The sequence below is a fragment of the Nipponia nippon genome, unplaced genomic scaffold (genome assembly GCF_047370975.1).
Source record: "Nipponia nippon isolate SJK-2023a ecotype South Korea unplaced genomic scaffold, ASM4737097v1 scaffold_4, whole genome shotgun sequence".
In the NCBI taxonomy this organism is placed as follows: domain Eukaryota; kingdom Metazoa; phylum Chordata; class Aves; order Pelecaniformes; family Threskiornithidae; genus Nipponia; species Nipponia nippon.
The window spans coordinates 18,375,403-18,389,101 of NW_028262358.1; the positions used below are offsets into that span (position 1 = coordinate 18,375,403).

The 13,699-nt window shown below is 43.7% G+C and overlaps 1 protein-coding gene across 8 annotated transcripts; it reads left to right on the forward strand.

Moving 5' to 3' along the window:
- The first annotated feature begins 530 nt into the window (after positions 1-530).
- Positions 531-13,469, forward strand: YPEL5 (yippee like 5). 8 transcript variants are annotated; one of them, XM_087774015.1, is made up of 7 exons: positions 531-637; positions 4,247-4,283; positions 4,387-4,451; positions 4,626-4,777; positions 6,067-6,132; positions 9,446-9,618; positions 11,318-13,469. In XM_087774015.1, exons 6-7 carry the CDS (start codon positions 9,478-9,480, stop codon positions 11,540-11,542), a joined length of 366 nt encoding a protein of 121 aa, XP_087630141.1. In that variant the 5' UTR covers positions 531-637; positions 4,247-4,283; positions 4,387-4,451; positions 4,626-4,777; positions 6,067-6,132; positions 9,446-9,477; the 3' UTR covers positions 11,543-13,469. The 8 variants fall into 8 exon arrangements, with proteins under 8 accessions (XP_087630141.1, XP_087630138.1, XP_087630143.1 ...); XM_087774012.1 differs by lacking the exon at positions 6,067-6,132; XM_087774013.1 differs by lacking the exon at positions 6,067-6,132 and having other exon boundaries at positions 553-637; positions 4,078-4,283.
- The last annotated feature ends 230 nt before the right edge of the window (positions 13,470-13,699 follow it).

Below are 13,699 nucleotides of genomic sequence, written 5' to 3' on the forward strand. Positions count from 1 at the left end.
CTTCCCCGCCGCTGACCCTCACAGGGCCTGTGGCACGGTGGAGGTCACTGCCAGGGCAGGCCCAGGCCCGGGGTACGCAGGGCCCTGGGGAGGACAGCAGGCCTGGAGACGGGACCCCCTTCCTCCCAGCCAGGCCGACGGCAGCGTGCTCCCGGGGCACGGGGAGGCCTGCTCCGCACGCCCGGCGTGGCTCCGGCTGCCGGCTCCCGCAGCAAGAAGCGGGCGCCTCTCACGGGGTTCCTGACAGGGCTGCTGAGGGGAGGGGGCCTGGGAGGCAGATGGGGGCGCGGAGGGCACGGGGGTCGGGGCGGCCGCTGACAGGCGCCTGGGAGAGGGGACTCGGCGGGCGGGCAAGGGCTGGGCGCTGCCCCCCGGCCCCCGCTCCCCGCCGCCCGGAGCCGGGGCGCTGAGGGCCGCCGGGACGCAGCGCCGTCCCGCCGGGCGCGGCCGTGAGGCGATCGGGGGCGGGGCGGGCCGTGAGGCGGCGGGGGCGGAGCCTCGGCGGCGGTGATTGACGTGCGGTGGGGGCGGGGCCGCGAAGGGGCGGAGCCGCGCGGCCGAGCCGGAGCGTCGGGGCTGTGGAGGGCGGGGGGAAGACACCGGGCACGGAGCCGCCGCCGCCGCTCCCCTGCGCCAGGTAACCGGGCGGGGGGCCGCGCCGCGCCCCGCACTGCTCGGGAAGGCCGGGGCGGGCTGCCGGCGGCTGGGGAGGGAGGTGGCGGCCGCCGCTCCGGGCCGCGGCGGTGTGTCTCTCGGGCCGCGGCGGGGCCCCGGACGATCCGCTCCGGCCCGGCGGCGGGGAGGGGGGCAGCGCCGGCCCTGCCTGCCCCGCTGCGGCCCGGTACCGCGACAAAGCACCGGCCTTCCCCCACCCCGTCCCCTCCTCCGTCAGCGTCTCCCAGCGCCGCCCAGCCTTCCTGCCCGGCCCTCCGCCCAGGGCCGGCACCGAGCACCCCCCTCCCCGCCGCGGCCACAACTTCCTCCCCCGGCCCCGTACCGCCGCCGGCTCCCCTCCCCGGCGGGGCGGCGGCAACTTTTCGGGCCGGTTCCTGGGCGGGGGAGCGAGGAACCGTGCCCGGGCCCCTCCGCCGCGTCGTGTCCCCCACCCCGCCCCCGCACGGCCGGCGGGGAGCCGGGGTGGCGGGGCCGCCCGGGGGAGCGGTGGTCGGCCCGGGCGTCCCTCACGGCGGTGGCGGCGGCGGCGGGGCCTCCCGTCAGCTGTTTCCTCCTGTTTGTTGTCAAGTTGCCTGCGCTGCCGGCAGCGCCCGGCGGCGGCGCCGGGGGCCGAGCCGGCGGCGGTTGGCTGCGCGCGCCCCCGTGACGGCGCTCAGCTGGGGCCCGCCCCCGCGCGGGGCTTTGTGTGGAGCGGCGGCGGCGCGAGGCGGGAGGGGGGGGGCAACGGCCGCGGCGCGCGCGGCCCCACCGCGCACGCGTGGGCTGGGGGTGGGGATGGCCGCCCCCCCCCCCCCTCCCCGCTTTTCCCCTCAGCGTGACAGCGGGGAGCGGGTCACGCAGGCCGGCGCCGCCGTGCGGGGCTCCGCGGGGCTCAGCCCCCCCCGCCACCTGCCCTGCCGTTAGCGCGGGTCTGGCGGCAGCAGCGGTGGGTAGCAGCGCCGCCCGCGCACCTCCCTTCTCCCTCCCCGAGGAGAAGGTGCTGCTTGTTCGCCGCTCCTCGCAGGCTTTACTCATCGCCGGAGCGGCCCCGGGTAAACCCCGTGTCCCTGCCTGATCGGTGGCTCTTCCACGGGAAGCCGGTTGTCAGAAATGGAGCGGTGGTTCTTTCCTTACCGAGGCGCTCGCCGCTCCTTTCGGCAGTGAGCCGGCTCCGCCTGTCAGCTCCTCGGTTGGATTTTGCCCGTGGAAGTATAGATTCCCAGGGAAGCGCTTTTTCGCTCTGGAAAAGGTTCTAGTCAAAGCAAAAAGGAATGCAAAGACTGTCATCTGTCTCTTCGCTGCTTACTCGGTGTACGCACCTCAGCTGTACTGCGCGAGCAGATACAGATTAGATTAATCCGGCATGCTTACTTAACAGTAAAGGCTGTGTTTTGGTCTAGTACAGTGATAGAACTGAGTAAATAATTTATCTTCTTTAAACAATAAGCATGGTGTTAGGGTTAGATTGAAGGAATAACAAAGCAAGTACACCAGTCTCATAAGAGAAACACAGGGCATGGCTCTTCTCAGAGTGGTAGGTGTCACAGAGCAACTCTTGATGTCAGCAACTAATGATAATAGATCAACTATTAGCATAATTAATGTTTGTGACTGCCGGCAGAAAGTGAGGGAACTTGCTCCGTGGCCGTAAAGATTCCCTCGCGCAGCTGGTTCAGCTATATATATAGCTGTATGTATAACTGTATAACAGCTTTACATAATCCTGTCACGTATGGTCTCGTTCCGGGTAGCTGAATTCAAATAATGTTTGTGACAAACGAAACTGTCCATTTTTAAGTGTTACTCTCTTTTTCTAATGTTACTCTTTAGAAATATTATTTGGAGGCTTCTGTCATCTGCTACTTTCACTTCCGTAATTGTGAAAGTACTTAACTTACAGAATGCAGACCTAACTGTTCATATATAGATTTTAATAATAATGACGAGTGAGTTTCAGATGTGGCTGCCAAGTGTGTGAGGACAAAAGAAATTGCACCTCAAAGCCCAGCAGAGAAGATGACAAGAACATAGGAGATTTGTTACTTGTCATCTGACAGACTGAGAGTTGTACACATGCACACAAATAAATATATATATATATATATATATATATATGTAGCATTCCCTCTGCTGGTAGTCATCACAAGCTTCAAGTAGTGTTGTCCAAGCTAGGTCATTGGTTCGTGTTTGTTTACTATCATTTGACCTATGTTGAAATCTTGAGTTGCTCAGCTCTTGCTGAAATACGTGATTCGCTTAAGCAAGATTTAACTTCAAAATATCTTGTTAAATGTATAGAGGAAATGCCCACACCCTGTGGACGTTTGGTAGCAAGGCTGTCTTTAATTTTGGAGCCTTTACCTACATTTAGGAGTTCTCCTAGTTGATATGAGAATTCCTTGGTGTGAGGCACTAAGCATATTGTCAGCCTCTCTGCCAGTGGATGTAGTTTGTATGGAAGTTTGGATTATCACTGTCTTTTCGCCATTTCTTTAAAGTTCATTTATTTGACACCCCCTCCCCCCACCCCATGACTCATGAAACCAGTGGTGTCTCCAGGGGAAGACTTGTATCACTTCAGCACTAAAATTAATGAAACAAACAAAAAAAAATCTGAATTCGTTTAGCTTTCTGAAAGTTGCAGCATGGATTAATAGGCAAAAGTTGTCTTATCTGCTGAATTAGTATAAGAATTAATTAGTATAAGAATAAATTTATTACAAAACCAGGAAATACAGCTTTCTTAAAAACACTTGAGGAATTAATAGAGGAAAAGGTGATCCTTTTCCTCTCTTAGGGAAGGGAAGGGAAAGGGGAGACGGGAAGGGAAGGGAAGGGAAGGGGAAAAAGGAAGGGAAAAAGAAGCAAGGAGACAGGAATAGTTGCTGCTTTTGGACTCGGTGTAGTAGTGGGAAAGAAAATTAATCTGAGTCTGATACCATTTGTAAACCAATACTTTAATATGTTAGCTAGCAAGAGTATTGTGAGGGTGTAAGTTACAGCGTGGGAGATGCCGGGATATGGGGGCTGTATTAGAAACAAGCACCCATCTGTATGGCTCTGCTCTCTGTAAACTTGAAACAAACTACCCTGTATTGCTGCGTACACCGATACAATGTTATGTTAACATATTTAAATGCCAGTATCCTCATGCGAAGCTTTCACCTTACCTGGAAATAAAGCCAGTTTGCAATAGAAAATTATGCTACTGTAACTTACAGTAGAAAATTAGACTAGTGTAACTTGCACAAATGCAGTTTCATCCTGCAAGGCACCCTGTTCTAGGCAGGTGCTGTGCACTGCATCTGGGCACAGCTTTCGTTTCTTTGCCAAAGCCTCTTCAGTCGTTTGACTGTATTAACTTCCTTGTACAGTCTGCTACAGTAGCTGGATGGTTCTAATGAGCGTGGCATACTATTCCAGCTCACTTTCTTCCCTCACATTTGGCTACGTGTGGTGCTTTCTGATAACGAATTTTGCGTGTGGGCAGAGGCCAGAGGCAGGGCCCTGCTTACTTCAACAGTCGCAGAAGTCAGTGGCTGATGGCTGAATCTCAGACCTCCTAAGAGACTGACCACGTGTGTATTTTCAGATGCACCACCACGTGTGAGCAGCAGAAACCTGGGAAGGTAAAGAGCAAGTTTTATTTCTTTGCTTACCCAGTGATTCTTTGATGTGTATTCTTGTGTAGCTGTGCTAAGTGTTCTTCTTCCTCTTTTGTCCATCTCTAAGATGAGAAGAGGAAGCCTAAGCCTGGTTCCTGAGATGTGAAGATGAAGCCTAAGCCTGGTTCCAGAGTAAGTACATCCTGAGAATGTTTTACTCTGCCTAGGGGAACGCACAGTCCTTTTTCAGGGGGGAGAGTGCTCATTGGCTCACCGTACAAAGGAAAATGTTTTTTGTCAGTGAAATGGCAAAAGAGAGGCTGTCATATTTTTTATCCTTTAACTAGCAGCTGTTTTCTGTTGTAGATCTGAGATGCAGTAGATGGTGCTGAAGCAACACTGAGGCTCCTGAAATATCCACAGTCCAGTGTGTACATAGAAAGTGCCTGCTGGCTCTCCCAAACATTGACGGTCCTGTGTCTGCAAGAGACGCACTCTGGGACAAGAAAACACTGACTGTTAGTTTAAAAAATGTTAATAAATAATTCTTTGTGTTACTTTTTTGTTCTTTATTGCTTGCGAAGGTAGGCAGATTAGGTAGTACAAATACCAACCAAGTAGTGCTTCAGGTGGTTTCAGCTCTGTGCAGATAGTGGTCACATTTAAGCTGTTGAATGTCAGCTCTTTGACAGCTGTTGCTCAGTGTTGGCAAAATGAACACTGAAAGACAGGTGGAAGTTTGGGAGCACGCTGCTCTAGGAATACATATTATAGCACACAGCCACAGTGCTTGTGTTTCCTGTCCGTCCATGCACTCACTGGGAGAAGCAGGCAGGCAGGAAATGTTTCACAGCGTGACTAAGAAGTTGTATCAAGCTTTGTACTGTCAAAACAATGCACTGTGAGCCAGCCTTACTAGCTAGGTAATACGAGCTAGCATTGACTGTTCTGCTCAAGGTCCTCTCAAGAATGCAGGTCGATAGTGGTAGTCAGGGTGCCGACTAATGACGCAGTGGCATCTGCTCTCAGTTCATAAAAGTACCTCTTTGAACTGTGTAGATTTGACAAGTGGTAGATACTTTGTATCCCATTAGTGAAAGTAAAAAAGTTGTGCCTTTTTTGCATGGGCACCATTAATTTAATATTACGACTTGTGTTTGGTAATTTGCATGAGGGCAGGATCGCTAGGACTTCATCAGTGACACATATCCAACAAAGAATGCTTAGCTGATGTTCAAGATGAAATCATGGGCCAAAAAAATCTCTGTTTTTTCCTCAGCCTTTGGTTTTGTGAATAACCGAAATTCCTGTCCACTGCTTCTGAAAATTCCGCTAGTTAGCGTGATGGAATTGGTGTGATACGGTAGTGTCACTTTGTGGGGTTGTGAACAGCAATAGGGAACTTCCATTGGTTCAGAGTGCCAGTCAAGTTATTTTCACTATTTCCAAGTATAGAGAGTGGATGAATGGGTAAATGCACTTAGTGCATTTTTCTCCCCCTAATTGGAGGATCTTAAGCTTTAGAAATGCTTTAATGTTCCACAATTCTTTGGCTTTTCTTCATTTAAGAGAGCCCTCCCACTGCCTATAAAAGCTGCCTATAAGTGGCTTTTTTCAGATCATTTATGTATGTGTGAACATAAATAGACGCCCACACCTTTTACATGGGAAGTAAAAACTATAGGAAAAAAATTGCACAGTTATCTTGGGTGACTTTGTACACACCATTTCTGTATATAAGGGATATGAGCCTGAGAGCAATGAAAAATTGCTTTCCCTTGGTCTGTTGTGCTTCTGTTTTTTCCAGCGTACAATGAATATACCCTGCAGGATTCAGGATCCCTGCATAAGGAGAGAACAATCTTTATCCACAGCAAGTACCTTCTGAATTGGTCTTAGAAGTGAATACTGTGTTTTTGGCTTGAAATTAAATTCTCTACCTTATGTGAGAGGAAAAAGCAAGAGTTCCTTGTTAGCTTATTTAGAAAACTCATGATCAAATGCAGCATTTGAAGGCTGCCTTACTAGCAGTCATTTTGCAACTTTTTTCTGCTTTTTACTACTGTGAGCAGTAATACAAAGACTAATGTGGGTTCATTGAAATCCTGTAGCAATCAAAACCAAGAGCTAATGATAGTTGTAGGCTGCTGTCTACTTTGACTGAAATCTACCATGGGGCAGTTAAGTGTAAAGGTTATTTTAAACGTTAGACATTCTAGTAGGATTACATTATTTTAGCAGTTTCTTAAAAAAACATACTCAAAATCTAATCTGTTTTGACTCTTATAATGCAGATTGTCGAATTTCATTTTTTTTTTAAATGTGTATTTATTTATTTCTAGAATACATGTTTTCTTATGCACTGTATTCTGAAGAAAATTGTTCCGGTACCAGCTGGCATATTAGATTCTGCTGTAACTTTAGCCTGAATTCTCACAGCCTTGTGCTACCATCAAATGAATCTCACTTTGTCTTTCTGTTGGGACCCAGGTGTTACTGGGAGTTTCTTTCTCATTTAGAGACCTGGTGAGGTTACTTTCAGCTTTTTGGGGTGATATAAATGATTGAAGATCTTAGGCCTTGTATTACTAGGCAGGTTTTTCATCCTTAAGTCTTTGAACATATTTCTTCATGCATTTATTTTAATGTTCAGTATCTTCAGGACTCAGCACTTCAATCCATGCATAATGCCGTATCCAGAAGTAACACATTTGTATGTTGCTTTGACTTCTAACTTGCTTGTAAGAATTACACTTGCGCTCTCTTCTGAAGTATTTAAATTTTGTTTTTAATGACTCTGGGTTACTGCTTTTCTGGGTGCAGTAACATGAATTATGTTTTTAGATAGGTGATGTGTTTGCATTTTAAGTGTTCATATGCATGTCATTTTGAAAAATATGCTTTGCAAGGTTAGTCTGTGTAATGGATCTGTTCTTGTCCCTTACCAAGCCTAGTGTTTGTGTTGCTCTTGGTAAAAGAGAGGGATGGTTTTGGATTTGTTTTATGTTAGCTTCTAAAAATACTGACAGGGTAAGCATTATGTTTACCCTGAAAGAAATACCCTTTTGGAACTTATGATAGGTTAATTGTTTTTAATCCACAATACAATCAACACAAAAATAACATTATCCAAAATTAGTAAGCATGACACATGGAGCTAGGTTGAGTGCCTTACGGGCGTATCTGTCACAATTGCTTTTATTGCTTGTATTTGTGGTTTCTTCTGGTTGGAGACTTTGACTGATACCTGTTTATTCACACTTATAGTCTGTTGATTTTCCTTCATGCTGTCACTATTCACATTTTAGTTTTTTCTTTTGCCCTCGCTTGCTAGGAAAGATAAAGGCATGTTAGAAAGGTATAATGCTTAGAGAAATTGAAGGAAAATCCTTCCTGTATTTTGAGTGGAGTCACACCCCTACACTCAGCTAAGTCTTTGAAATGTTTTTGTCAAACTCAAGACCTGTTTTATTTATCCTTTCAAGAAGAGAAATGAGTATTATATCACCTCTAAGGGAAAGAGTCTTTGAATTTTTATGTATCCTTCAGATGGGATACAGAAGACTTAACAGTGATTTCAAAAATCTGAATGTAAGGAACTTGAGCTAAAATCACTCTGTTCAATACTAGGAACCCTTTTTATTACCACACATTGTAAGAAAACAAAGTGGTGAAATAAAGCACTTGGAAAAAAAATCATGATGTCAGTGACTTATGATTTTTACACGTAAAAATGATATTTTAAATTTTGTGTCTGCAGATGCCTGTTTTAGTCTATCTGCATTGTGCATGTCAGAGTAAGCTTTAAGAAACTGGTCCCCTAAAACTTGAAATGGGTTTAATTTAGATATTTGTGCTTCTTAAAGGCATTTGACATAGAATATTCAACTTGAGGAGCACAAAATTTGATTAATTTCTCTATGAAGGGCACACTGTCTCCTGCTCTGAAAAGTAAAACCCCCACAACTTTAATATTGCAGTGTGTCAGATTTATTTTGCATTGCTCAGCATGAAAAAAGCAGAGACAATACTCTTTTCTGATTCCACATCTGAAGCATAAATGGAGGTATGTTTAACTTGTTCAACTATAGATGTTTAGTCATAAAACTTTTCTGCAGTTGAAATGGAAATGACATCATTTAATTCCTTTGTCATGTTATCTCATCCTTCGTGATTTAAGTTTTCAGCTGTCTGATACGTTCTGTGCCTACTCGCTAGTTAACTTTGAGTAATTTATGTTAGTTGGTGTAACTTTGGCGAGATACTTTAATTTTTCCAAGCAGTGAAGAGGTTTATTTATCAGGTACTGCAGATCTGCTGTAAACTTCCTGAGCTCTCTTTTTCTGCTCATTGGAGTTGCTCAGGTATTTTAGTGATGATGCTTTGGAAATAGCTTGGGTAAATGACACAGTATTTTGTATTTAGATTAGACAGCTTTAAACATTTGTATATAAAGCTGTCTGGTGTAAAGCCTGGGTGGATTGTTTATTATGTGAAGTAGCATCCAAACCTTTCTTATATTGTTATGCATATGAAACAAGTGTCAAGTCAAATACAGTAGCCCAGTCTGCTATACTGGAAGACTAAAGCATCCTGGATGGTGGCGTTGTGTGGTTGCATGTCATAAATCGTGCAAAGCTGAGGGGAAGTGACAAAATAAATATATATTTAAAAAAGGGGGGATGACTTGGGAAAATTAAACTATAATTGTCTTGGTGACTCAATGTACTTCTCAGTGCTTCATTTCCCAGTACTGACTAAGATGGGTGAGTTGTTGGGAATATACTGGAATGGAATTTCAGTATTGTATTAAAGCAGAAAAGAAAATAGAAAAGAAGCGGAAGCTTTTGAGTTTAAGAACTGTAGGGTCCAGTAGTGGTCTGCAAATGTCTGAACTGTATTTTAAAGGTTTCAGTTCATGTTTTGCTCATTTAATGTAATTAGTTTGTATCGAGGTGTGTCATCTTGTTGGCGAGAGGGTCACTTTGGGAAAGAACTTGTCTTGATGAGAAAGGATGAATGCAGTCTATAAATTCAGTAATTCATCTATGAAAGAAAGAACGTCTGCGATCATTAGCTGAATTGGTTTGCAGAATATTCTGCCGTATATAATGGGGTGTTTGGGGTTTTATTTTTTTTGCTGCAATGCTTTTTTTACATGTATACGATCTTCCTTTTACTTTCAGGTCTTGAGTATAAACTTACGTAAGTTCTAAAAATGGGAAGAATTTTTCTGGATCATATTGGTGGCACTCGCCTGTTCTCCTGTGCAAACTGCGACACGATTCTGACCAATCGTTCTGAGCTCATCTCTACTCGTTTTACAGGGGCCACAGGAAGAGCATTTCTTTTTAACAAGGTTGGTAAGAAGCTGAGGGGGATCTACTGTTTGCTTTTGAAAAATGAGTTTATAGGATATGAATCTGTTAACAAAACTAAAAATCTTCTTGGCTAAAGTCTTGTGTAATTACTGTTTGGTTTTTTGTTTGTTTTTTTTTTATTTTGTTCTATTCAGCTGTCTTTGAAGTCAAATTAGGCATTCACTATTGATGGCAAGGTATCTAAATTAGTTTATCTGCAATACCAGAAGACTATAAAGAGGATTGTGTATATAGAGGCATCATGCCAAAATGCATGGAGTTTTAACTTTGCAGACTTCTGTAATATGAATCGCAAATTCACTGTGAGAGTATCTTTTGTCTATCAAAGAGTTTCAAAGGCATTTGCACTTTTACTCAGTTAAAAAACAAAAAAAAGGTCTAGATAGTATTCTGTTTAATTTCTAAAATGCAGTTAAGCTAACAGTAGTTTGGCAACTTTAGGTAACCACAATCTCTTTTACAGGCAATAATACTCTGGTTTAGTTTAATATTTTTTTATTGATCAAATTTGATTTAATTCAACAGATTGCAATATGGAAGTCATAACTCTGAGTGAATTGTAGCATTATTTATTAACCCTTCCATATAGACTTGTCCATTAGACTCATTGAAAAAACGGCGATCGTCCTTTGCTTTCTCACAGAGTTCCTGGTCATGTAATCATTGGTGTGCTTTGGTTTGGGTTTTTTCTTGAAAGGCATTTGGTCATTGGCAGAGTTGATAGAGGCATCAGTAATGTCTTCACTTAACTGTGCTTGGCCTTGGGATTTCTGGTATGCTGAATCCTGTCAGTAATATTTATATGTAAGTGTTAGGCTGCAGAACTATAAGAGAGCTGTGCATCTGATTTCTCTCTCATCCAATAAGCACTGGATCCTGGGGTTCAAATTTTTCTTGCATTACACAGTGGAGTTTAATCACAGAAGTTTGATTTTTACATTTCTGCAGTCAGAAGCCTTACATCTGAAGCAGAGAGAGCAAGCACAGTCAGGTGGAAAGTTGAGAAAGCAGTGCAGCCCCATCTTTTAGAACCCTACCACGTATTAGCAGTTTGAATGTAGTTCTGACATCAACTTCGCAACGAGTTATGCATCCTGGTTCTGTGGTGTTGCTGCCCAAACAAGTTAAAAATATATTTTAAACTGCCAAGATAGCACACAAAAAAAGGTGAATGTATAATGCCTACGTTCTCAGCCACCAAGCCTTCCTTTTTCTTAGATGATTATTTCCAAAGCACCCCAAGATTTTTAAAGAAGTACGTCTTCTAATATTTTGGTTCTGATTTCTGGGATTAAGTGATCACATCAGTTGCTAGAAATGGGTTACATATATTACAAGTGGATTAACATAAATTAGTTTACAAGCTGTTCACCAGGAATTTCTCACTCAAAGTTCAACACAGTACTCTGCACTCTTGTACATCTTGTGATAGCATTTGATGTCTCTCAGTTAGACAGTAAGGGTTATACATCCCTGTGAAGCACATCTTTAAAGTGTTACTTTCTCAAGCAGGAGATTTTCAAGGGCTGTTGACTTATTACACTGCAGTTTTTAGTTCATGTGCAGTGCCGCAGGCTCTTTACTTTTAAAATGTTGATAGTCATGCACGTTGTTACCAAGCTTTGCTCTAGGCAGACTAATCCTTTCTATTCCCTGTCCCCTGTATATTTGTATCAGGTGGTAAATCTGCAATACAGTGAAGTTCAGGATCGGGTCATGCTCACTGGCCGCCACATGGTTCGAGACGTGAGCTGCAAGAACTGCAACAGCAAACTGGGTTGGATCTATGAATTTGCCACTGAAGACAGCCAGCGCTACAAGGAAGGCCGTGTTATCCTGGAAAGAGCGTTGGTCCGAGAGAGTGAAGGATTTGAGGAGCATGTTCCATCCGACAATTCCTGAAGAGACTTGTGTCTCTTCGCAGGTTCTCTTCAACTGAAACTCAAAAATAATAAAATCAACAAAAAAATCTGCTTACATACACTGTCACCTTAGCATCAGAGTCGGATTCATGGACTACAGAGTGGGAAAGATTGTGAGAGTATTTCAGATGGAACCTTCCTTTCTTTATTCCTTTTATATTTTACTTTCCCTCCAGCAGCTGTTTGTAGAAAGAATGTTGTGCAGATGCTGTAACTTTTTCTCTCTTGCATTTACATCGGTTAGATTTGAAATTGTATCTACAGATACAATGGGCTAAAAGGAAAATATTTGGGGGATTTGTCTTTTGTTAGAGAGAAATCAATGAGTTTTTTTTAGTTTGCACAAACTGATGTCAGCATAAAGTTATTTTAAAACTACAGATGTTTTTTTAAAAAGTATATTCCAATTTTTGGCTTTGGTTTTTAGTTGTTTTGTTTTTGTTTTTTTTTACCCGATCTTTTCACTTGATTTGCTAGCTAAAGTAAAGAGATCCGAATTTGTGCCGAGTGCTAAAGGTTCAGTGTTGGTACAGCTTGGGCTGGCCCTTGTGCCATATTCTTGTTGAGGTTGATTGGTAGCACAGAGCCCATTATTTCTTGTCGTTCTTGACCCAAAGATGTCACCATTCCTTGTTTATTTGTGAAGTCCCATTCACCATGTAAACTGGTGTTGATTGGAAACTATTCTTGAAATAGGGCAAAACTGCTTGGCTTTTTTTAATTTTAACTGATGTAACTTATAAGCATAGTAATAATATAAAATATTAGTTGTCTGTTTAGTCTTGCGTTGCTTATGAATCAGAAGCTGTGTTTGTAATGATAGGGATCCATTGAGAAACTACTGTTTCAGGAGTAGTTTTTTTTTTTCATTTCTCTACTAATCTCATTAAATAGACAGGCAATTGCAAATCTTAATTCTTCTTCAAGTAGCTTTCTTTAAACCCAGAATGTCCTATGTTAAACACAGCTGCTGCGTAAAAGGAGAAGATTGGCAGCATGTTTGTTCATGCCTAGTTATGCAATCTGCATCTCTTGAAAAGATTAACTTAAACAGCTTGTTTTCAAATGCTGCTTCTGGTGTCAAAACCTTTATCTTTCAACTTTGTTGAACCTTTTCATTGTGATGTTATGTTTTTATCTTTCTGGGCAGCAGTACATGTCAGCCTAGTAGTAACTAGTGACTTGGATTCCTGCTTTCTTCTTGTAGAGGTCAGCTCTGTTTAAAAAAATGATCTTGCTTGCCTTTTTAGCAAAAATGCTCTTCATTAACTTAACTCAAGGGTGCCCAAACACTTTCATTGTGTCTTAAGCCATAAGTTAAGATCTCAAGGGCTGAAATTAATTTGAATGTTAGATAAGTATAATTCCTTATCAAAGATACAAGTTTATTTCTTTTCTTATTGGATAAATTGTGGTCAACGTGAAATAAGTTACCCACAGACATACAAGAGGGAAAAAAACCCCCCACCCAACCAAACAGACCTGGGCACTGACCTTTCAGAATAACTTTTCTTCACTAGCCACAGCTCCATATCTGAAACTAAAATGTGGAGGGTGACTATGCAGAGTATTCTTCTTAATTTTTTCGGTTGCCAAGTGGCAATTTGGACACCCCTGACTTGAATCTACTGCCTATTTCATGTCAAAGTAGCTTTATGATACAATTGTTACATAGAAAGAAAACAGAGTAGATTACATACCAGAGCTGTGCTTGAATCAAGCTGCTTAAACAATAGTGTACTTGTGCCTCAAATGAATCAGTTTTTGCACTGAGTACAGTAGTACCCCATTATCTTGTACTTCTGTCCTTCACAGACCCTAAAAGCCCCATTAGCATGGTTCTCTGCAGTACTATTCTTGTACTTCTGACATTACAGTACAATAAAGTATGTTTTGTCCTGAACTGATATTTGCCGTTCTTTTTGAGTAATTTTCATGGAGTCTGTCACCTGAAGGACATAACCTGTCTTCCATTCCCTACATGGAGTAAACCGCTGCATTTCTACAGCACAGGGACAAGCTGCTGATGAGCGTCTCTCTGAAGAGGTGGCAAAAGAGTGTACTGTAGATTTTGGAAGGTGCTACGTAAAGCTTCATGCATACCACTTGGACACTTGAAAGCATTCCATTTACTCCT